Genomic DNA, 24,352 nt, shown 5'->3' with positions numbered 1-24,352 from the left:
AAAAATGAAAGTGAAATTTACATTTTCCGCTGCATTTTTTATTCAAATTATTAATTTTTCCTTCTACATTTTTCTGCATTTTTATTCATATTAATCATTTTCACTTCTACACTTTTTATTCAAATTATTTATTTTTACGTCTACATTTTTCTCACTTGTTAATCAAATTATTAATTTTTACTTTTACATTTTTCTGCATTTTTATTCAAATTATTCATTTTTACTTCTACATTTTTCCGCATTTTTTTTATTCCAATTAATCACTTTTACTTCTGCACTTTTTATCACCATTATTCATTTTTACTTCCACACTTTTCTGCATTTTTTATTCCACTTAATCATTTGTACTAAGTTTTTCTACGCTTTTTATTCAAATTAACCATTTTTACTTCTACACTTTTTACTCAAATTATTCATTTTTACTTCCACATTTTTCTGCATTTTTATTCAAATTAACCATTTTTACTTCTACACTTTTTATTCAAATGATTCATTTTTACTTCTACATTTTTCTGCGTTTTTTATTCAAATTATTCAGTTTTTTCTACATTTTTCTGCATTTTCTATTCAAATTATTCATTTTTTTCTACATTTTTTTGCATTTTTTATTCAAATTATTCATTTTTTTTCTACATTCTTCTGCATTTTTTATTCAAATTATTCATTTTACTTCTACATTCTTCTGCATTTTTTATTCAAATTATTCATTTTACTTCTACATTTTTCTGCATGTTTCATTCACATTAATCATTTTTACTTCTAGCATTTTCTTCATTTTTTATTCAAATTAATCATTTTTATTTCTACATTTTTCTGCATTTGTTTTTTCAAATTATTCATTCTTACTTATATATATTTTATGTCACAATAGAAGTTTAATCTATTTATCTTTATCGAGTTTAACGAGTTTAAAATTCGTAGATCATCTAAATTCATTACTTAACACATTTTAGGAAATGCAAGCATATATCTATTTCTTATTTCAAAGCTTCTGTTGCTTTTGTGTTACAGGTTTTAAGAACTTATTTCTGTATTTTTTATTTTACACTTTTTAGATCAAATTTTAATTTATTTATTTTAATTTTGCATATGTTGTATTACTTCTGATGTTTTTGGACTCAATCTACTCATATTAAAAAATTTTTGTTAGATTTTTAAACTTTTCTGCTTATTTATGATTTATGCTATTATTTTTTAATCTGGTCTGTATGTTTTCAAAATTTGCGTTTTTATTTCCAATTCTCGATGAAAAAAATGCATATGGTTTTGTTTTTCAAGTACTGTATTATTATTTTGCAAGTTCGGTTTATGAACTCGATCTGCTCCAAAATATTTTTCAAGGTTTTTTTTTTTTTTTTTTTTTTTTTTTTTTTTTCTCTGCCTATTATTTTGCAATTCCTTTTTGAATTTGTCTAATTTTTTGATGCAATAATTTTGCATTTTTGGCATTGCTTACTTCGGCCTATAGATTTTGGACTGATAAAGACACAGATTACTTTGATTGTCTTTTTAAGATTATTTTAAAATTTAAAATTTTATACTTTGTGTCTGTCGGTTCAGAAACAGGCTGCTTTATTTATTTACTTCTTTCGTTTCACCAACCCCCGGATGATGATGAAGCAAGAGATATAAATTTCATTTTCGTTTTTTGGTTTTGGCATATTTCGCTTCTCTATTTCTCGCAGTTTGCCACCGTGCTTCTGTTTTTGGTTTCTGCATGTGGTTTATTCCGAATTGAATATAAAATGAATGTTAAACATATTTTGTACTTTATTTTATTTTGCATTATGATATTATATATATATCCGGAATATATGAACAGCACTATACGTATACATACTGGAGTTCTGAAATCTCGCCACGGCTTACTAGCGTCCGAGCTGCAAAGCTGTTGAACAGTGGTAGTTCGACCTGAGTTTGGATCCCGGCTAACGCGCTGGCTGCACGGAAGTTTTCGCTGCATTTTTCATGTGTAACATAGGTAATACATACGTAGTTTCTCTTAAAAGTTCCTAAAATGTCCCTTCTCTCGATGGATCGCCTTTGTGAGAATAGTAACTTCTCACACCACGTAGTTTGCCAGCATCACAAATTTTAATCGTAATCGCGGAACTGCGCGTGTCACCGGTCAGACTGGTTTCTCCTTCTTCCCTTTTTCGCTCGTGACCTTCCGGTTGTCGCTTGGCAATCAGCGAGACCGCACGATGTGCGGGGCTCTGCCCCAGCATGTCGCGCTAATGGAGTTTCATCGTTCCTGATATTTTCACATGGAGTGTCATCATATTTTTGCATAAAAAGAAGCAGAACTAAAGGTTGCGATTTATGTAAATGAAAATGCTCAGTGTTAAAATCCATCTGCCACGATACCGTTCTAAAACATCTCAAGCAGATTATGTATAGGTGTTCGACTCCGGAATGTGCATTACCAGCGGTGTGTGACCACGTGATTATTTTATGTATGTGAAAGTGAAAAAAAAAAAGTTCTTGCACATGTACAAAAATATTGTTGCGTGCGTACGGGTTCGTTATGAAATGAATGCACAAGTCCGATGAAAAATGAAGAAAAATTTATTATTATCACAACAAAAATGCTTAAATCTTCTCAAATTATCATGCAGTATCACAATATCTCACAGTAGTTATCTTTTAACTACTCAAATGTCCAATAGAACGTAATTCAAAACAGCTAAAGAACGCTAATCCGCAAATTCGCTACAATCAACAAGAGCAGTTTTCTAAACAACAACAAACTAAGCAACTACCACGAACTGAGATGTTTTCCTCCTTTTATAAGATTTTAAAATCACGCGCTAGAATTTTCCAGTACTTTCTCGAAATCAAAGAGAGATATTTATTTATTTAATGCACGCGCTCTTGTATTTTCCAATTTTCCGGCTTAGCTTTCTTTTAATATTCGTCACGCACTGCACTGCGCGAGAAATAAAACCATTTAATTTATAACTGAACTAACATTAGCTTTTTAAATACCAAATTCGTAACAATATTATGGGCACTGCACGAAATTAATATGAGAAAATTGTGACTTCATATATGTTCGATGAAACCGGATTATAATTTATGTCCGAATAGTCACGTTTCGGCATTAGCCTACTATTCCATTTTAATTTATCACGTTTTGTGTTCTAAGTTATGATATTTTGATATTTTATATGTGTGTGATAAATGTTCCATATTTAATCCAGAAAATGTGTTTGATCAAATAAATGTGAGATAACAAAAAGAAATTTGTCTCTGCAAGTCTCATGCATGTGGGTTATTGGGTAAGTCAAATAATTAATTATTCTTGTCACTAAGGGTTTATAATTTGCAATGTACTATACCACTAAGAATTCAGGCCAGTAAATATTGGGCACAGGTAAATTTAATTAAGGATTTCTAGATAGATATTTGGTTAGATCGTCACATTACAACGCCTCCTAGTAGTGCACACCACTACAGCCTTGTATTGGTCGCTATAACCCCTTTTCCCCAAAAAATGCTCAGTCAAGTTTTAATTTGGAGACTGCACAGGCTAGTCCATTGTTTGAATACTTTCAAATAATTAAAGACAAGTATATAGCTTGATGAGGTCGTACATTTTTGCCCGTTTGGAAGAATTCGTTGCCGGAAACACTTGTAAAAGGTTTTGCATATAAATCCAAAATCTCAGCTTTACATTTATTAGCATTTAAAGAGCCATCCTGAAAGACACGTAAACCTGACGATACTCTGACATTATCAACCCCTTAAGTACGACTGCATGGCCTTTAAATATATTTTCCTAGGATGCTGCTGGGAATATGCTTTGACTGTTCAGACAAGCAAGGCTTGGTTATCGTCTAGGCTGGGTTTTACAGGACCCCGAAGTAATCTTATAATTTTTTTTTATGATTATGACCATACTTCATATTAAAAAAAAATAAAGGTTGCTCAGAGTTGCCTAGGGCATCAAACAATCTTAATCGGTCCCTGCAAACAAATATATTCTTATAGAATATAACTACAAACAGAAAATTATATAATCCATGAGACACTAGCTGTAGTGCTGTCAGCGTTTTTATTACTTTTTATGCTCATTACTGCAACGGTTTTTTTAAACATGCACGTGTCCCTTCGACTAAAGTGAAATAAACAAAAACTATGGATGTGTTCGTATAGAGGACTATTTTAAACGGCATAATATTGTTACGAAATGTCCAGGCTAGGGAAAATGGCTTCCCCGCAAAGCAGTTTTAGGGCTGCCATAAAATAACGAAAAAGGCAGGGTTGCCACAGTTGGCGATAAATCGCCCGTTGGCGACAAAATTGGCGATATGCCATGGACGGATGGAGAACCTTCCTGAACGAATTCTTACTGGTTTACCCCAGAATGTTCTCGAACACAAGCCGAAAGAAACCCTGCTGGTCCGCAGTCAGTCAGTGTGCTTCATCGAGAGGGCGAGTGAGTGTGCCTCGTCTAGTCAGTATCGAGTTGGTGTCTCGTCTAGCGAGTCAATCCCTGCGGAGTCGATCGAGTTGACAGCCGGGCAGCGAGTGCCGAGTGGGTCGTCGAGTTCACCGAAGGAGTCTCTTAGTGTATCGCAGTTTGTGCATGTCGAGAGAGCGTGTTGAGCTCCGGGAACGACTGAACCGTAGAGTCGGGAGCCGTGCTCGTGTGTCGTCGAGTGCATCGCGAGTTGTAGCGTGGAGAGTCTCGAGAGTACGTAGAGTTCCGAGAACGACCAAGCAGGTTCGGGAGCTGTACTCTGGTGCTTTTCAGGAAGCTGTCTCCACCGTTATTGCCTGACAGTGTGAAGGCTGTGTCGCTGATTGTTCCAGCGTGTTTGTAGTAGATCTTCGACGACTGTAAAAAGTGTTGTTGGAGCTGTCCTGATTAATATTGGCTAAATAAAGTGTGTTTCGATACTTCATCAAGTGTCGTCGTTATTCACTCCAAATCTACAAACCCCGTACGAACGTGAAGGAAGAAAATAACGCAACAACTGGTGTCAGAAAAGAAAAACGTAACAACATACTAAGGCTGTTCGCACATTTTTTAGACAATTTTCACTGTGTTTATAGAAATATTTTACCTAATCGTTTTGTGTTTTAAGTGTTCCATTTGATAACCTTATTCTTGACAACCTTTCTACACCGTAATTTTCAGACAAAAAAGGCCTTTTTTTAGCAGCGGAAGAGGTATTTTATCCCATTCCTTTTGAACAACTTTCCAAAATCCAAGGAAGGTTGTAGCTCGACGTCCGGACGATCCGCTTTTTAAAAGTTGAAAAGCGCAAAAATCCGTGGATAATACATAAGCCCATTTGGTAAGGATATGGTTTTGATACTTGTTTCTTGTTCCATATTTTCCCAGGAAATTAACAATGGATTCTGACGTGTGACTGCTTTCTCTGTCTTGATGCAGTTCTATTGACTGATCGCACTGTGGGTAGAGAGAAGTTATTTCATATTTGAAAATTGGGTATAAAATATGTTCTTGATAATATCTGGAGTTGATCTTAATAGTTTCCCACACTCTCTTTAATTTTTATTTGTTGTTATATGAAAAACCAGAAATAACCATAAATCCCTTTGAAAAACTTTATTTACATCCTTTGAACCATGATGTAAGTTTCTTAAATGGATATTGTTGTAATTTAAATATTCCCAAGATTCATACATCGTGACAACATTTTCCCATTTTTGTTCAAATAATTGTTTCTCTTAGAGAATTCTGCAACGCGTTTTGCTTTCAGAGATATATCGTGGAGAAAGACAATGCACATTACGTTTTTTTCGCATTTTTAAGATTCAAATCAGCACTAAGCACTTTGTTTACAGCTGACACTGAACATTTTAAGGATTATGCAACTGTTCTTTGATTTCGAAGAGTTTCTTTTGAAATTAAAGTTCTTACCTTTGCAACATTCGAAATATTCCAATTTTTTTTTCTTGGATGTGTATTTTAAACAATTTTTTTCCTTGAAGCCAATATTTGACTTTTTAAAATTTCCTATTGATATATTATCTATCGTTGCATTAGATATCAAAAAGTCATGGCTTTCACAGCATTTTTAATAACTAATTACGAATATTTTTCTTTGAAAAGAGCACAGACATAGACTTCCGTCTACTGCTTCTTTAAAAGGAGCCATTTTGCATGAAAACAAAATTGTCAAATAGCAAATGGTAATTTGCACTTTCAAAACATATTTCTTATTAGCCTGGAAAAAGGCTGGCATCTGCGCTGTGTTCAACAGTGCAGAAAAGCCTAACTTGTACAAATAGGTATTTGAGTGCTAACTTTCACTGTTTTTCTGTTATCTTCGCAAAAATTAAATCTCAAGAGCTTGTAGCTTAGATTTCAGTTAAATTCTTTGTCTTCAAATTTCAAAAGTTTTTTTTTAACTAGTTTGGCGCTGGATTCTAAGAACACATAAAGGACTGTCTACTCAGACCTCACTCGATAATAGTGATGAAGAGAAAATATTGTAAAGAATAGAAGACGATATAAAATAAAGAGTTCATCGATCGTCGTCTGAACATTTTTGTTTTAAATTTTTCTTACATGTTCTCATTTAGGTAATTTAAATGGCGAAAAATATCAATCAACTAAGTTCGTTTGCAACATTTTTCTATTTGATACTCAAATAATACACACCATTTTACTGGGCTACAAATGTCGTAGATTTTTTATGCAGAAGAACTTTTAAATCAACAAATCACTTTTGACTTTGTAAGGTATTTCTGCCGCCTTCTTAGCGTGCCTTTGAGGTGTAGTGGTCTGCACGCTGGGAGCGTATTTCAGTGGTCCCCGGTTCGATTCCCGGCGAAGGCGTTGTTCATTTTTCATCTTGCCTGCTTCCGAAAAAATCCTAATGTCTCATCGATGCTTCATCGATTTATCGATAAACTTCATCGATTTTTTTTAACGAGACTGAACTGAAACTGAAAGTTGTAGGGGCTATATGTGGTAAATAATCCGTGCTAAACATTGTTTGCCAATCAAGAGCCGATTAAACTAGTCCAAAGTTCTAGGTATAGGGTTCTACCGAGATGCCCTCACAAACCGCTTTTCTTCTTTCGTGAAAGAACAGGATTCTGATAAACTGCAAAGTGATTTTGTGGTTTCTTAACCCCTTAACCTGCGATTTAGATTCGAAGATGTTGGGCCGAAATTGTATACAAGCTCGCGCAGCGTTCGGGACATTTGCACGACTTGTGTAACACGCTAATACGGGCAATCATAAACATGACGAATTATGCAATTTTCGAAGAAAGTATAGGCGAATAATTGTTGATGATACATCCGATGACGATCAACTACCAGAGTCCTGGCTTTAAAAAGAAATAAGAAATAGTCCAAAAATCTGGGACTATACGATGACTCTTGGCATAAGAGAGGAAGTCTTATGTCAATTACGAGGAAGTAGAGAAGAATTTGATATATTTAATCTAATACTTGATGACATATTTTGGAAAAATAGTGTAACCGAAACGAATCAGTATGCAGATAAAGTACGAGAAAATCCACATAGAACACGAGTGTAAAAAGTGTAAAGTTCCGTTACATGTACCAGAAATGCTTTGAAATATATCATACCATTACAGATTATTAATTTTGTATTTTGGAGTTTTGTATAAATAAACATTTTGTAATACTTGCGTCTACCACAATTATTGCATCAGACTGTAATTGCGTATCAAATATTCCACGTAATATTCATTTCTGACTCGATCACCGTACGCGGGCTATGCCCGTGAAAGTTAGGTTTGGCCCGACCATCGTACGCCGGCTATGCCCGTGAAAGTTAGGTTTGGCCCGACCATCGTATGCCGGCTATACCCGTGAAAGTTAGGTTTGGCCCGACCATCGTACGCCGGCTATGCCCGTGAAAGTTAGGTTTGGCCCGACCATCGTACGCCGGCTACGACCGTGAAAGTTAGGTTTGGCCCGACCATCGTACGCCGGCTACGACCGTGAAAGTTAGGTTTGGCCCGACCATCGTACGCCGGCTATGCCCGTGAAAGTTAGGTTTGGCCCGACCATCGTACGCCGGCTATGCCCGTGAAAGTTAGGTTTGGCCCGACCATCGTACGCCGGCTATGCCCGTGAAAGTTAGGTTTGGCCCGACCATCGTACGCCGGCTACGACCGTGAAAGTTAGGTTTGGCCCGACCATCGTACGCCGGCTATGCCCGTGAAAGTTAGGTTTGGCCCGACCATCGTACGCCGGCTATGCCCGTGAAAGTTAGGTTTGGCCCGACCACCGTACGCCGGCTACGACCGTGAAAGTTAGGTTTGGCCCGACCATCGTACGCCGGCTATGCCCGTGAAAGTTAGGTTTGGCCCGACCATCGTACGCCGGCTATGCCCGTGAAAGTTAGGTTTGGCCCGACCATCGTACGCCGGCTATGTCGTGAAAGTTAGGTTTGGCCCGACCATCGTACGCGGGCTATGCCCGTCATTGTAGATTAAGGGGTTAATAGCAAGGGCTCTAGCCCGCAACTTTTAACTTTAGACAGTAATCATGCCCTGCTGTCAATAGGGAGTTAGGACTTTTTATAAATTTTTGATAGCAATAAATCTTTTTAAACATTCTGAATGGATCCATATAAGGGTTTACTTGGAGACATATACAGTAGAACTGAAAACGTATGGATTAACTGAGATCTCATTGCAGAGAGCCCAAACCTTCTAAAAGCGAGGTTACGTGTTATATTTCATTGTACTCTATATTTTAACTATATCTTAACAATGTATTCCAGATTTGTGCAAAAGCATTATTTTATTTGTCGATACGAAAAGATGAATAGAAAGTATCTGATTGCAAGTTATGCTGTGCTTCGTCAGCAGAAAATTCTTTATTTGGAGAGAGAACTGACATAATGTAACCATGTGATTTTTCTTTGCTAAATGAATCAGAATTATGCTTAATTTTACTTCACATAGATAGAACAATAAGTAATGAAAATAACCTAAGCTTTTACATTTGTTTTATTTGTTTTAATTATTACTGTGTAGAAATTCAAAAATATTTTAAACGAATGCATATGTTTCAGTACGCAAATAGAAGTAACAAAGTCAATGAGGGAATTAAAGAACAACATACCTCGCAATTCGGCTTGCAGCTGCCGTAAGCGGCTTCGAACTTTCTTTCTTTCATCGAAATCTTCTGTAGCATCGAGCTGCGTGGAGGAAAAACAAATCAAACAGTTAAAAGTGTTTAATCGCAAGAATAAAAAAATTTAATTTCAGTTGCATCAAATAATGTTCTAACAGAATTTCTTTTTAATCATTGTTTATTGATAAATTCACATTTATTCCTTTCGAACACTTCTATTGCACATAGTAGTTACTAACCGGAAAAGAAAAACTTTCTAATCCTGGATGGAAAGCTGCCTGGGAACCAACCGGATTCATATTTTCCTAAACGAGATTCAAAAGTTAGATAAGGTCTGCGTTCATCAATGGCTGTTAGCGCAGGACAGGTAACGAGAACTCAGATAAACTGGCAAGAGGCTTGAAATCTCAACAGTAATAATAACGCAAATGTCAAATTCTCAGAAGCAAATGCCATGTCCAACTACAGATTGAAGGAGCATTTAATTCCAATAAAGCACCAGCTCTATAATATCAGTGGATATAAATTTATAATTAAAACCATCGTCAGGCTTAGAACTGACCATCACAGAGGTTTGAAAATTGACAGATAAGGTAGAAAAACCTACAGAAACTGTGATAACTGCTCGAACAACAGAACTGACAACTGCACATACACTGGTGTGCAAAAATTAAGGACGAGACGGTTTTTTTTCAATATAACTTTGTACAAAAGCTTTCCAAATCAACACATTTAATACGGTAAGATCCCCAATACGTAAGGACATCAGTAATGTAAGCAACACTTACTAAAAGAGAACTCAGAGGGATAAAAAGAAGCTTTATTGAAAAAGTAGCATGGAGCGCAATGCGACTGAAGGCCGAAACATCCCTGTGATAGGTGTCCAGCAAGAAACATCCGGTCTTTAATAGAGGATATGATCTCCCCTGACTGCTAGGCAGGTTTCACAGCGTCTGCCCATGCTGAGAATGAGGGTGTCAATGAGTTGTTGAGGCATTGCTGCCCATTCGTCTTGCAGCGCCAATCGAAGCTCCGGAATCGTTACTGGTGGTAAAGTACGAGCTGCCAAGCGTCTGCCTAGAAAATCCCATACATGCTCGATGGGATTGAGATCCAGAGATCGTGCCGGCCAATCCATACGTTCAATATCCTCACTCTCTAAGAGCTGTTCGGCAGCTACTGTGCGATGACATGGTGCATTGTCGTCCATGAAAAGGAACTGCGGACCCATAGCGCCTCTAAAAAGACGCACATATGGAAGAAGAATCTCGTTACAATAACGGGTCCCGTTGACTGAACCTGCGTCGAAGATGTGAAGGTCTGTAGGACTACCAAGCATGATGCCTTCCCAAACGAGAACACCGCCACCTACATACCTGTCCCTTTCAATGATGTTCGAGGGATGATTGCGGCTTCCCCGCTCTCTCCAGATGAGTATGCGATGAGAATCGCTACTCAGACTGAATCTGCTCTCATCTGTAAAGAGTACTCGTCCCCATTCATTGTCTCTCCAATTCCAGTGTTCCCGGCACCACAGAGAACGCCTTCTCCGATGGGCAGGCGTACACACCGTACAGGGCGTCGTGCAAACAGACCACCACCGTGCAGTCTTCTGGCCACGGTAAAATGCGATATCGGTCGTCCAGTAGCCTGTGTCGTGTGTCTAGCGATTTCTCCCGCTGTCTACCGCCTGTTTCTTCTGGCCTGTAAGGCAATATACCGGTCATCTGCGGGCGTGGTTCCTCGTGGACGACCACTACTAAACCCCCGGATAGCTGTTCCTGTAGTTTGAAATTATCTCCAAAGTCGTGAAACGATGCTGTGAGCAATTCCGGACTCTGCAGCCCCACTTGTCACACTGCGGCCTTCCTCCAACTTCCCAATGATTCGACCTCGGATAAAAGCATCCAGATGTCGTCTAACAGATTGATTATTCGCCATTTCTCGCTGAGGCAGCAACTCGGTGTGATTTTAACTGCTATACGGCGTTCAATCGCTTTGCCAGAAATACTGATCTTACACCGACAACATGCTTTATACTACTCAGACACTCCCCCATTACGTCTACCTGCATATCTGTGCATGTGATACCGTACATCACCTTACTTAATCTCCCGATTGGTCTTTCTGTCCGCTCTGCCTCTTCGTTCAGCTGATATGCTAATTTTTCGACTTCGTCCTTAATTTTTGCACACCAGTGTATTTTTGATTCTCCGGCCCTCCTTGCTGAATTGTTAAAAATGGGGTCTTGGGTAAGACGGACCCTCTACCACGATAACATTTTGCAGATTGCCACAGGGCTGTCACTTTTTTCCATGGCTATACTTTAAAAGGCTTCATCACAGACATTACAACAAAACATGTCATAGAGATGACATCATAGACATGACAATGTACTGCACAAGTGTACAAATAAGCATTACACCTATATTTCGTAGCTTAAAACTGCATATTGCCTTTCTTGTTTCGAAGGAAATGCTTTTAAATGATTGTTTAAAAATGAGTACTACATTTTGGAAATGCTTTTAAATGATTGTTTAAAAATGAGTACTACATTTTGGAAATGCTTTTAAATGATTGTTTAAAAATGAGTACTACATTTTGGAAATGCTTTTAAATGATTGTTTAAAAATGAGTACTACATTTTTTGCTTCAGAATTTATCTAGTTAGAGGTTCGAAAGGAAAGCCTATCAGGACTTGTATTCCTCTTGACTTGCTTTGGAAACATGAATGTCCTGACTCGGAACAGGGAGCTTACTCAAGCTACGTTCAAGAAATTGTGAAGTAGACAATACAAGCAGGAAGGGTATACAAAACCCTTTATTTTTCTATCTTTACAGGTATTTCCGGAACTTCGGAATACAGAGACCAACAACTTGTGGTCTGAACGTAAGAATATAAAAACTACTAACTAAAACTCTAATTAAAACTGACTTTGAATTAGTATACAAGTGCCTAGCTTTAAGATTGGCCGTTATTTAACAAAGGCCGGGAACACCGGAACGTATGTAGTACGCCGAGCTGCTAAAACTACGATACGTTGGCAATTATCAAGAGGACTAAACCTCTGGCCTTGAAGGCAACCAGCAACTGGGTGAAAACTCGTAAAACTACAATGGCAAGCGGCTTGCTTCCAATAACTTTTTCCTCTCTTTTGCTTGGCAAAAAGGCCACAACTTAAGTACTTGGCGTTAGCAAGACAATTTGCATAAATAAGTTAAAGGCGTTTAATTCTGGCCGGAAGTAGAAAATAAGAAGTGAAAGTAAAGATTTAAAATAAAATAAACGTTAGTAAAACTTAGGATCTTTACAAAGTTACGTATTAAAATGCCATATATTTACGTTATATTATGCATCGAAAATAGTGTGCAATATCAGAGACTACTTTTTCAAAGTGGTGCTGGTTTGCAAATCGAGGATTCACTAAACTACTATATCAGTCGCCAATGAGAGTACAAGACATCTGTCCAGTGTTTGTATTTTTGAAGAAAGACATTACAAACAATAAAATGTTTACTCCTTTATTCAAAATGACAATTTTTAATTTATCATCAAGTGAAAATGAAAGGTTAGGTTAAATCTTACGTCGGGCGATAAAATATAAACGAGCCTCTATTGCCTGAGCGTCGCGATGGGTACTTGTATGTATTTGGGCAGTTGAAGACGTTAAATGGCCTACAGTAAGGTCTTATCTTAACGTCTCCTCTCTCCTCTACTCTTCCTCACGTTCATTACTCTCATCTTTTCTCTTCCCTTTTTCAAATCCCTTCTTTTCCTTCTCTCTCTCTCTCTCTCTGTTTCTCTCTTATATTTGTTTATGGTTATATTAAAACACCCGGCGATCATACGAAATGACCGCTGTTTTAGATATTATAAATTGTAATTAAAGTGATTTGTGCTAATTTAAACTGAATTACCCAGGACAGGGGGCGAGGCCGCCCCTTTGCTTACTGCCCCGCGGGGTTTACCCCTTCTACTTGCTTAATTGCTTAAAGTAGAGTGAAATGAAGGAAACCACTAGCGGTACATTTCTTAAAAGCCACCGCTAGCTCAATCAATAAAGGGGATTTAAATAATAAAATGTTAATTCACATGTTAAAGATCTCTTTGTACACAACATTTCTCGTGTAGATCTTTCCATCATTTTTAAGCTCGCCTTGCAGAGGACCATACATTATTTTTAATTTTACGTCCGTTCTTTCACGAACTCTTGAACAGGCAACATAAAGTTGACCGTGTTCAAATGCAGGCTCAGGTAAGCCAACACGCTTAAGCGTTTGGCCCTGAGACTTATGGATGGCCATAGCAAAGGCAAGTTTTACAGGAAATTATCTACGTCTCAATTGAAACGGCAACCTTGTGCCGTGGCAACTTCAACCCATTGGCTAGTACAGTACGCAAGCAACCAATAAACTATCGGAGACAAACAGACACTTAAGCCGCATATATATATATGGGGTGAAGTAACATTATCTCCTCCGAAACAGCTGACTTCCGGGCTTAGCGAAGCACACCATTGGATTCCGCAGGTCCGTGGCACGCCATTTTCACCATTCGCGTCTCCTTGGGACTTTAATTAGCCGAGATATTAATTAAAAACTGATTTCCCCCTACGTTTTCCTTACATTCTCCACTTTCTTTCTTGGGTTTTCCCTATTAGAGGGATGTGGCTACGCGCCAAATTCTTTTTTCTCGAATATCTACGGAACGGCGCCGAATTGAAATTCGAGGCGCGTATCCTCCGAATTCATCGATACCGTTCTCATCTTCGTATGACTTTAATCGGCCGAGATATTAACTAAAAACTGCAGAAACGTTAATTTCCGCGCTCATTTTTCCGAGTGGCAATAATAAACTATCGGCGACATACACTTTATCCGCTTATATATTATTGTTTGTAATAAAGACGATGTATTATGTACAATCACAAAATTATGTAATTCTATCACCTATGTAAAGTTGAAACAGCCTCTGTACAACCAGTGCAGGATTTACGTATAAGCTACACAATCTATAGCTCCCCACTTTCTTGGGGCCCCCGAAAAAATTTAAATGTAGTATAAATATAGTATTAAAATATAGTATAACAGACATAAAGGGCTCTGTATCTCAAATAGCTTAGGACCTTATCAAGTCTAAATCCGGCTCTGTGTACAACACTGTAACCTCTCTGTTTTAAATCATAATAAACTCCCGATGCAACCTCTAGGGGCTCCAGGGAGTTGTCGCTTCTAGATAGGCGAGGACGCGGGACACATGCCTGTTTACCTATGTTAGACACCAGGCATCCTCGTCCTCGGTCATCTATCATCTGCCTAGAGTAAGGGAAGCACACCATCCGGCTTATCCCGTGCTTTATTTAATAGCCCTTATGATGAGTTCGAGGAATTTGCCCGTCTCTATTCAGCGAAGCACAATCATAAAGTTCCTTATCCATGAAAACGTGAAACCAGCCAAAGTTTACCGCAGACCGCATGCCCAGTTCGGGGAAGAAACCCACCCATCCATGGTCAAAAGTGAAAATTTGATGCAAACAAGACAGTGAACATGTTGCCAATGGAGGTCATTCCCGTCCTACTCGCTTCAGTGTGACTAATGAAAACACTCTACGTGCTTGGGAGCTTATCGAACGGGATCGATGCTGCACAGTGCTTCAAATTTCAGAAGAATTTGGTGTCAGCTTTGGAAGTATCCAATCAATCATCAGGAAGCAGTAAAAAATCTCAGCGCGTTCGGTTCCAAAGTTACTGAATGACAATCAAAAAGCAGAACGAGTTCGCATTTCTCAGTTGCTTCAAGCACGTTTTGAAGAAGAAGACTAAGCTTTTTTTTTTTTTTTTTTTTTTTTTTTTTTTGCATAAAACTGTTACCTTTCACGAGATGTGGGTGCATCATTACACCCCCTCCCCACATCAAAACCTGCACACATACAGCGAAGAGGGAAAAGCGAAGGAACCTCATGAAAGCTAAAACCCGATTGTTCTATGGGGAAAGTGTTGGCCACGTTCTTTTGGGACTGGATCCTACTGCTGGATGTTTTACACGAACGTCAGACCATCAGTGCAACTTCAGCTTAATGGTCTGCATACCTCAGCATACAGCAGCCTAACAGCACTCTTTGCACACATGAGTATTCATGAACTCATCATTCATCATTCAAGATGTACCTGTATTTATACACAACAGAACTGCCTTACACTAACATTGTGCTCCAGCTTTCATGTGACTTCATGTACTCCATTTGTCTTTTTGTGCCTTAAGTGACTATGTTTATGTACCTGTTCTTTTTGTGTGTGTGTGTGCTCTCTGTTTATGCATTTTACGCATTGTGCTTTGTCTATTGTTGCCTATGCATTTTTATGTCTTTTTATGCGTACTTCTTATTTTCCAAGTATTTTTAGTTTAACTACCTACTATCTGTAACACTACAGCTTGCCTCTTCAATCTGTAATACAGTCCTACTAATGCCCTTGTAAGGCCATGTATTTCCCTTTGACAACCTCAATAATCTCCTGGTGCAGCCTAGTGTGGCTCCAGGAGGCTTTTACCGTAGTTAGAGGAGGGCGTGGAACGCATGCCTGTTTACCTCTGTTAAGACACCAGGCGTTCCAGTCCTCCGTAACCTACCTACCTACCTACCTACCTCAGCATACATAGCTTTAACTAGACTTAACTGAAATAGAACTAACCATAACTAGAATAGAACCAAATCTTCATCCGCGTTCAAGATAATATTACCTACGAGGGAAGTACAGCTATAAGCGGGTGGGACAGCAGAATTTCACCATAGAATGTATAGGTATGGTTCCACTGCATAAAGTATGCAGCTCCGCCCAATTTTGAGAGAGAACAATACGGGAGCGGTACTAGTGTCTCCTACCTCTTTTTCTCTACTATCAACCATTTGAGGAGACTACCGGCTTGCCATGTACTACATTCATGCCATCTTCGAGATTCGCTAATTGCCGTAATAACCAATTGCCAATAATACGAATTCCGGCCCATTGGTATGGCAATCAGCGTCACTAATCATTATATGCTCTGGGCGGTTAGGTATCTACAAAGCAGATGGACGACTATGTTAATGGCGAAATGGAAGACGATGTGTAACATCCGTACTTGTTTGTTGCAGACAGAGACTTCCGAGAACTTCTGGAAAATTCCTATTTGGATAATGATATTGCAAAGTTTGATTAACATATAGGAAATAAATAAATAAAATATTTTTCAGTGAATTTCAATTATTAATATGATTTAACTATTCGTTTTTGTGTTCGAATTACTTGTAAATCCTTTTGCGCAAACACGCAAGCTAATTTTCTATATCATGGCTTTCAGGATGGTACAAAACTTTATTCCATGCCCGTTTTGGCGAATTCACATGAAAGCTAAAATACCCCTTTCTTGAAAACACGCAATAATTTCATTTTCACTCGATGATAAATTAAAAATTGTCATTTTGAATAAAGGAGTAAACATTTTATTCTTTGTAATGTCTTTCTTCCAAAATACAAACACTGGACCGATGTCTTGTACATTGGTGACTGATATAGTAGTTTAATGAATCCTAGATTTGCAAACCAGTGCCACTTTGAAAAAGTAGTCTCTGGTATTCTACACTATTTTCGATGCATAATATAACGTAAATATATGGCCTTTTAATACGCAACTGAGAAAATAGTTAATAGGTCGCTGTGCGAAATGCTTTAGAATTATTTTCATCAGCTACATCTATGACACCGAAACAAATTAGACGTTCTGTGTAAGCGATTTTGCCCGAGGATTCAGATTTGTAAATAGGGCTCTGTGTACAGCCACATTTTACGAAGATCCTGTGTACAGAACTCTTACTGTTTCTTAAAAGAATTACCAACAGCTTGCTGAATGCAACAGAAAATGTTTTTTTTTAAATATTTTTTAAATGATAAATATATTATATAGTGAACATATTAAAGCCCTCGTGCACATCACAGAAGAACGGAAATCTAAAATTTGAAAATCATAAATATTTTTTTGCTAGTTTAATAACAGATATACGGGTCAAAATCTTTCAAAATGTTAAACGTATTTCTCTGAAATTGTCAATCACTTATAACTGAATTTTGATTAAATTTTAAATCCAATCACTTACCAATTTATATAGTGATTCTTCAGTAGTAAGAGAATCCAAAGAAACACCGTTCACTACTTCACCCATGGTTCTGTAGAATTTTCACGCACCTAGAAAGACAAAAGCAATTGTTATCGCAAAATGTTGTTGCACTCTGACCTATACTTTAACATCTCGTAACATCCGGGAAAGAAATTGATAGAAAATTTCCCAACTGAGGAAAGTTTATGATGGAGGACGACTAAGATAAAGCGTTTGAAAAATACGTTTTCTGTTTTTGTGCTTAAGTGAAAATATGGGCTTCTTAAATTTTTAAAAATTTCGCGATATAAACACAGTTTAGAATATGTAATTTTTAAAAATTTCGCGATATAAACATAGTTTAGAATTCGCGATATAAACATAGTTTAGATATAAACATAGTTTAGAATATAAACATGAGAAAGACAAAAGCAATTGTTATCGCAAAATGTTGTTGCACTCTGACCTATACTTTAACATCTCGTAACATCCGGGAAAGAAGTTGATAGAAAATTTCCCAACTGAGGCAAGTTTATGATGGAGGACGACTAAGATAATGCGTTTGAAAAATACGTTTTCTGTTTTTGTGCTTAAGTGAAAATATGGGCTTCTTAAATTTTTAAAAATTTCCCGATATAAACATAGTTTAGAATATGTAATTTTTAAAAATTTCGCGATATAAACATAGTTTAGAATTCGCGATATAAACATAGTTTAGATATAAACATAGTTTAGAATATAAACATGAAAAAATTTCGCGATATAAACATAGTTTAGAATTCGCGATATAAACATAGTTTAGAATTCGCGATATAAACATAGTTTAGATATAAACATAGTTTAGAATATAAACATGAAAATTAACTAAAAGGTAACCCTAAAGATGCGTAAAGCTTCATGAAATTTTATTAAACCCAAAATAAATGAAAAAAAAAACTGAAAGGTTTAAGATTTTAAAGGTCACTCAAAAGAGTTTGTTAAGGTTTGCTACGTTCTCGTTGAGCTCACAGTCTTCCCGTCTCTTGTTACACTCACTCCTACTGCAGAGTCATTAAAATTGTTTTGTTGCGGGAAACATGAAAATTAAGCAATGCCTTGCTGGAACTCTAGCCTGGATACGGGTCGAGTGTGCTAACCGTCTCATCACAAACGGATGCCGAAATGAGAGAGAAAATACCTTATACTACTAACGCACATTTTGGGGAGGAAGGCCTTTTTAACTTTAATTAGTAAGCATAATTTTCTTCGCACATACGCCATATATGACTTTACAGTAAAATTACAAATGTTTTAAAAGGAGCATAGCAATACACGTTTAGAATACAATGCAGGGTTAAGTGTTGGCACATATTTTTTTGTTTTCGTCAGTCTTTTCTCGCTTCATCACATCAAAGTTCAGTTTTCTTATCAACATGGCTTTACAAAATTTTTACAAATTTTTGGACATATGATCATATTCGCAATGACGTTATTGCACATCAACTTGTGAGGTATTATAAATATTCATTTATAATATTATTATAAATAATTATTATAATTAATAAATATTCATTTATATTTATATATTATAATATTATATATATATATATATATATATATATATATAAATTTATTTTCTAAACAGTATTGATTAATTGATTATATTATCTCCTAAGTTTAATTAAAGTAGAATTATTTTAAAAGTGTGCATCCATACTGGTAAGTTATATTTTGAAAGATGTTTTGAAGTAATTTGAAAGCAAAATGTTAATAATGTTTTAACGGGGACTGGAGTTAAATCATCACGAAGAATAATATTACAATTGTAAAAGTAAAAATTAAAACATGTAATTATTGTCATTGATCGGAAATTAGTTGACTTTTCAAGGGGAACAAACCAACTCCCGTTCAATGATCAATAATTGATAAAAATACGTAAATATGAAAGTGTTTCGTCTTTACTCAAGTTATAAGTTAAAACCAAACCGGCAATTCTAGTCAGGCCAAATATTTCCGTGAATAGTTGTTACTCAAAGAACTGATTCTCATGAAGCATTTTAGTCAATTCAATTTGGAGTAAAAATCAATTACTGTAGAGAAATCTTGTAAAACTCGAGTAATTGTCCCCGACACTATCATCTTTATGTATTTGAGTACTATATTATTTGTAGAAATTAAACATTGGAAATTGTCATTATGAAATCGAAATCAAAGTAAAGTTGAAATAAACATAGAAGATTATGAAAAAGATAAATAATGCAAACTTTGCAAAAACAAATCAAAGAGAACATAAAAATAATATAAAAATAATATAAAAATAAAATAGAAAATAATATAAATAAGATCAGTGAATGTACATGAAGATATAAAGGCCAGAAAGTTATTAAGTAACTTACATTCTTTCTAGTGGGGGAGTTGGCAGTGTGTTTGTTCTCTTCGTGTCTGACTCGGAAGTGTAGGGTGTCCGAAAATTCTTAGCGGCAGTAGGGGCTTTGAATTATATCAGTCGGTAAGACTTGGGTGAAGAAATTTATGGTAGTGGGTGGGACTCGGAATTCTTGAGGGATGTATTTTGTGGAGTTCTTATCTGAGAGAGACCGTCTGTTAAGATTTTTTTAAAAATACTAGTGAATGGAAATTAATTAATTTCTGGCTAATTGTCGTGTCGCAATGATTAAGAATTTAAGAAAGGAAAAAGGCATTTTCGCTATCCAAGAGCTAGTAGACAGTCTAAAGGCAGGAAATAGGCCCATTTTTTTAGTAACAGTATAGTAACAGTATATGTCTGAAGACAATTAGCTTTTTACAATATATACAAATGAGTAATTACACTATATACAAATCTTTCAACTGACAGTCATCCAACTTATACCGCCTTCTCAGGTTTAGGAATAAATTATCATATCCCTATCAGTTAAATGATTTAGAGTGAGTATTTAACGCCTGCTCTTTTAAGGCAATGGTTGATAAATTGAAAGGGAATTAGATTATTTTTGAGAATTTTGATAAGGATCAAAATTTCGCGTTGTAAATCTATTGCATCTGTGCATATAGTTTTAATTCGTTGTATTTGATTAATTATAGTATTGTTAATTACTTTACTTCCCGGCAGTTGACACAATACCAATGATTGCATTTAAATATCAAAGGACTTTAAGCAACTTGCTTACTAACCACCATAAAATAGATGAAACTGCAGAATGACATTGTAAGACACCAATTTACAGCAATTACGTAGATTCTCATCACCAGCACATAATTACTGGCAACCTGAATATCATACAAAACCATCAACTAAAAACACTAATGAGTTATGGTACAAAATTTAGACCAGTCAGAAACATGACTACAAATTACTGTTACAAGACTTTCGAAAACAACATCAACGAATTTATAGTTAAAGCAAGCTATCAACTGAATTTTCCCATAGATACCTTCTTAAAATGGAAAGCTAAAATTCTTCAACGTATATCCACAGAAATCAGTCACCTCAAATTTAAAAGTGCACTGAACTGGTGGCAACTTACATCTGATATTAGTCAATTAAAACAGCTTTTTACTATTACAAAAATAGATAAAGCAACTAATAACTTTAGCATTATATGAAAACAATTCTACACTGAGATTATTCATAAAGAACTTCTCAACGCAACTACTTATCAATCAGCCAACCTTACAGAAACATCTATAATAAACAGGATTAAAACTTTTCATAAGAAACTCAATATTACTTTCAATGCAAACTATAACAGATTTTCTAATCTTTATTATGCGATTCCCAAATTCCATAAAACACCATTAAAATTTAGATTTATAGCTAATGGAACTAATAATTACAAGAAAAATATAGACTATTATTTTTCAATTCAACTTAATAAAATCTGTAAATTTATTTTCAATGATTGTAACACTAATCATAACTATTGCTGGATCATTCATAATAACACTCCTGTCATTAATACCATTCATACCATTAACATCCAAAACATTAACTGCTATGATTTTGAAAACTTATATACCTCACTTCCTCTAGAAGAAATCTATACCAGTCTACTTGATCTACCAAAACTTTTCCCTAATATACTCAATATCATGACTCTTGACAAATGGAAAACCTACCTAAAATGCACACTTTTTCATAACTACATCAAGTTTCAAAATCAACTTTTTAAACAAGTCAGAGGATTGCCAATGGGCTTACATTCCAGCACCTCGATCTGTAATATCTTTTTATTTGTCAAAGAATTTAACTTCCAAAAAAATCTACAACCACAAGAGTTAAATTACTACAAACACACCTACAGATTTATTGATGACCTTATTACAATTAATAATTTTGGTAAAATTGAAAACTCCGACATTTATCCGAATTGTCTTAAACTTAATAAAACTAATAATTCACAAAATAGCATAGACTTTCTAGATCTTCAAATCATTAACTACAAAAAAATTTTACTTTTTGACAAAACAAGAAACTTCAATTTCAATACTAACAAATTAATAAATTGGAACTCCAACATATCCAAAAAAGTAATTAACAATACTATAATTAATCAAATACAACGAATTAAAACTATATGCACAGATACAATAGATTTACAACGCGAAATTTTGATCCTTATCAAAATTCTCAAAAATAATCTAATTCCCTTTCAATTTATCAACCATTGCCTTAAAAGAGCAGGCGTTAAATACTCACTCTAAATCATTTAACTGATAGGGATATGATCATTTATTCCTAAACCTGAGAAGGCGGTATAAGTTGGATGACTGTCAGTTGAAAGATTTGTATATAGTGTAATTACTCAATTGTATATATTGTAAAAAGCTAATTGTCTTCAGACATATACTGTTACTATACTGTTACTAAAAAAATGGGCCTATTTCCTGCCTTTAGACTGTCTACTAGCTCTTAGACAGCGAAAATGCCTTTTTCCTTTCTTAAATTCTTAATCATTGCGACACGACAATTAGCCAGAAATTAATTAATTTCCATTCACTAGTATTTTTAAAAAAATCTTAACAGACGGTCTCTCTCAGATAAGAACTCCACAAAATACATCCCTCAAGAATTCCGAGTCCCACCCACTACCATAAATTTCTTCACCCAAGTCTTACCGACTGATATAATTCAAAGCCCCTACTGCCGCTAAGAATTTTCGGACACCCTACACTTCTGAGTCAGACACGAAGAGAACACACTGCCAACTCCCCCACTAGAAAGAATGTAAGTTACTTAATACCTTTCTGGCCTTTATATCTTCATGTACATTCACTGATCTTATTTATATTATTTTCTATTTTATTTTTATATTATTTTTATATTATTTTTATGTTCTCTTTGATTTGTTTTTGCAAAGTTTGCATTATTTATCTTTTTTATAATCTTCTATGTTTATTTCAACTTTACTTTGATTTCGATTTCATAATGACAATTTCCAATGTTTAATTTCTACAAATAATATAGTTCTCAAATACATAAAGATGATAGTGTCGGGGACGATTACTCGAGTTTTACAAGATTTCTCTACAGTAATTGATTTTTACTCCAAATTGAATTGACTAAAATGCTTCATGAGAAGCAGTTCTTTGAGTAACAACTATTCACGGAAATATTTGGCCTGACTAGAATTGCCGGTTTGGCTTTAACTTATAACTCGAGTAAAGACGAAACACTTTCATATTTACGTATTTTTATCAATTATCGATCATTGAACGGGAGTTGGTTTGTTCCCCTTGAAAAGTCAACTAATTTCCGATCAATGACAATAATTACATGTTTTAATTTTTACTTTTACAATTGTAATATTATTCTTCGTGATGATTTAACTCCAGTCCCCGTTAAAACATTATTAACATTTTGCTTTTAAATTACTTCAAAACATCTTTCAAAATATAACTTACCAGTATGGATGCACACTTTTAAAATAATTCTACTTTAATTAAACTTAGGAGATAATATAATCAATTAATCAATACTGTTTAGGAAATAAATTATTATTAACTAACTTTGCAGCAATTGCGCAAGTAATAATAACTAGTATTCGCACTAAATGGATTTAAGTTCATACAACATATATATATATATATTATTTATATATATATTATTATTTATATATTTAAACAAATTTAAATTCATAACAAATACGTATAAAAGTAAAAAAGTAAAAAAGCAAATTTAAATTCTAAAAAAAATTTTAAAATTATTTTAAAAATTAATTATTTTAAATAATAATTATTAATTATTTTAAAAAAATGTGAATTAGTTCTTTTTGTTTCTTATTGGTTCATATGGATTATGTATAGTTCTTTTATAGTTTCTTTTCATTGATATGCATATTCGTGTAGGGGACGTTCTGTAGACAAGGATTTCTAAAATACATTGGTTCCTAGATTTTTTTATTATTTTATAAAAAATTAATTTTTAAAAAATTTAATTTTTTAAGAAAAATTTAATTCTTGACTTTACTTGCTTGTTTCTCAACAGACTTAATTAGTATTTTCCTTTTTGAACTTTAATTCTTAAATGTTAATACTTCAATGTAAATTTCTAAGGATACCACTTTATTGGAATTACTTTTGGTTTTGACCTTTACCCTTGCCTGCATGAATGACGAAACACGAATTGAATGATTGGAGAGTTAGGTTTGGAGGCAACTTCCCCTTGATAAGTCTGTCTCCTGCCTACTCTACGATCATTCACATATGCATTTTTAAAAAAATTGTTTAATTTAATTTTAATTTATTAAATTAGTAGATTTATTTTCATGGATAGATTTTGCACTTGATTTGCTTATGCTTCTGAATTTAAATGATATTGTAGATTAGTTCGAGAATTAAATCTTTTACATGTTTGCATATTTTTAAATTATTTTAAATTATTTGGCTTTTTTCCTTTTTTTAGAATTTAAATTTGCGTTTTTACTTTTTTACTATTATACGTATTTGTTAAGAATTTAAATTTGTTTAAATTTAAATTTCATTTCTTGCAGTAATGGCGCAAAGAATATTTAATTAAATATGTATTTAAATTTAATTTTTTTAATTAAACTCAATTTATTCTTATGAAACAATTATTATTTATATATATATATTATTTACATATTATATATTATGAATATAAATATTCGTTTATAAT

General features: G+C 34.9%; 1 protein-coding gene across 2 annotated transcripts in view; it reads right to left on the bottom strand.

The window, feature by feature from the left end:
* The window catches only part of LOC118183526 (uncharacterized), a 162,106-nt gene that overhangs the window by 75,074 nt on the left and 62,680 nt on the right, over positions 1 to 24,352 (bottom strand). For both annotated transcript variants that reach the window (XM_035353109.2, XM_035353110.2), the window contains exons 2-3: positions 17,236 to 17,324; positions 9,092 to 9,167 (exon numbers count right to left, since the gene is read on the bottom strand). In XM_035353109.2, the coding sequence (XP_035209000.1) occupies positions 9,092 to 9,167; positions 17,236 to 17,301 (142 nt within the window). In that variant the 5' untranslated portion in view covers positions 17,302 to 17,324. The remainder of the gene's footprint in view (positions 1 to 9,091; positions 9,168 to 17,235; positions 17,325 to 24,352) is intronic.

Source organism: Stegodyphus dumicola, chromosome 5 (assembly GCF_044657685.1).
Source record: "Stegodyphus dumicola isolate Sdum_Otavi_A_Nest chromosome 5, ASM4465768v1".
Classification (NCBI taxonomy): domain Eukaryota; kingdom Metazoa; phylum Arthropoda; class Arachnida; order Araneae; family Eresidae; genus Stegodyphus; species Stegodyphus dumicola.
Note: the sequence above shows the minus strand (reverse complement) of the source record. Positions and strands in the feature narration are given on the sequence as shown.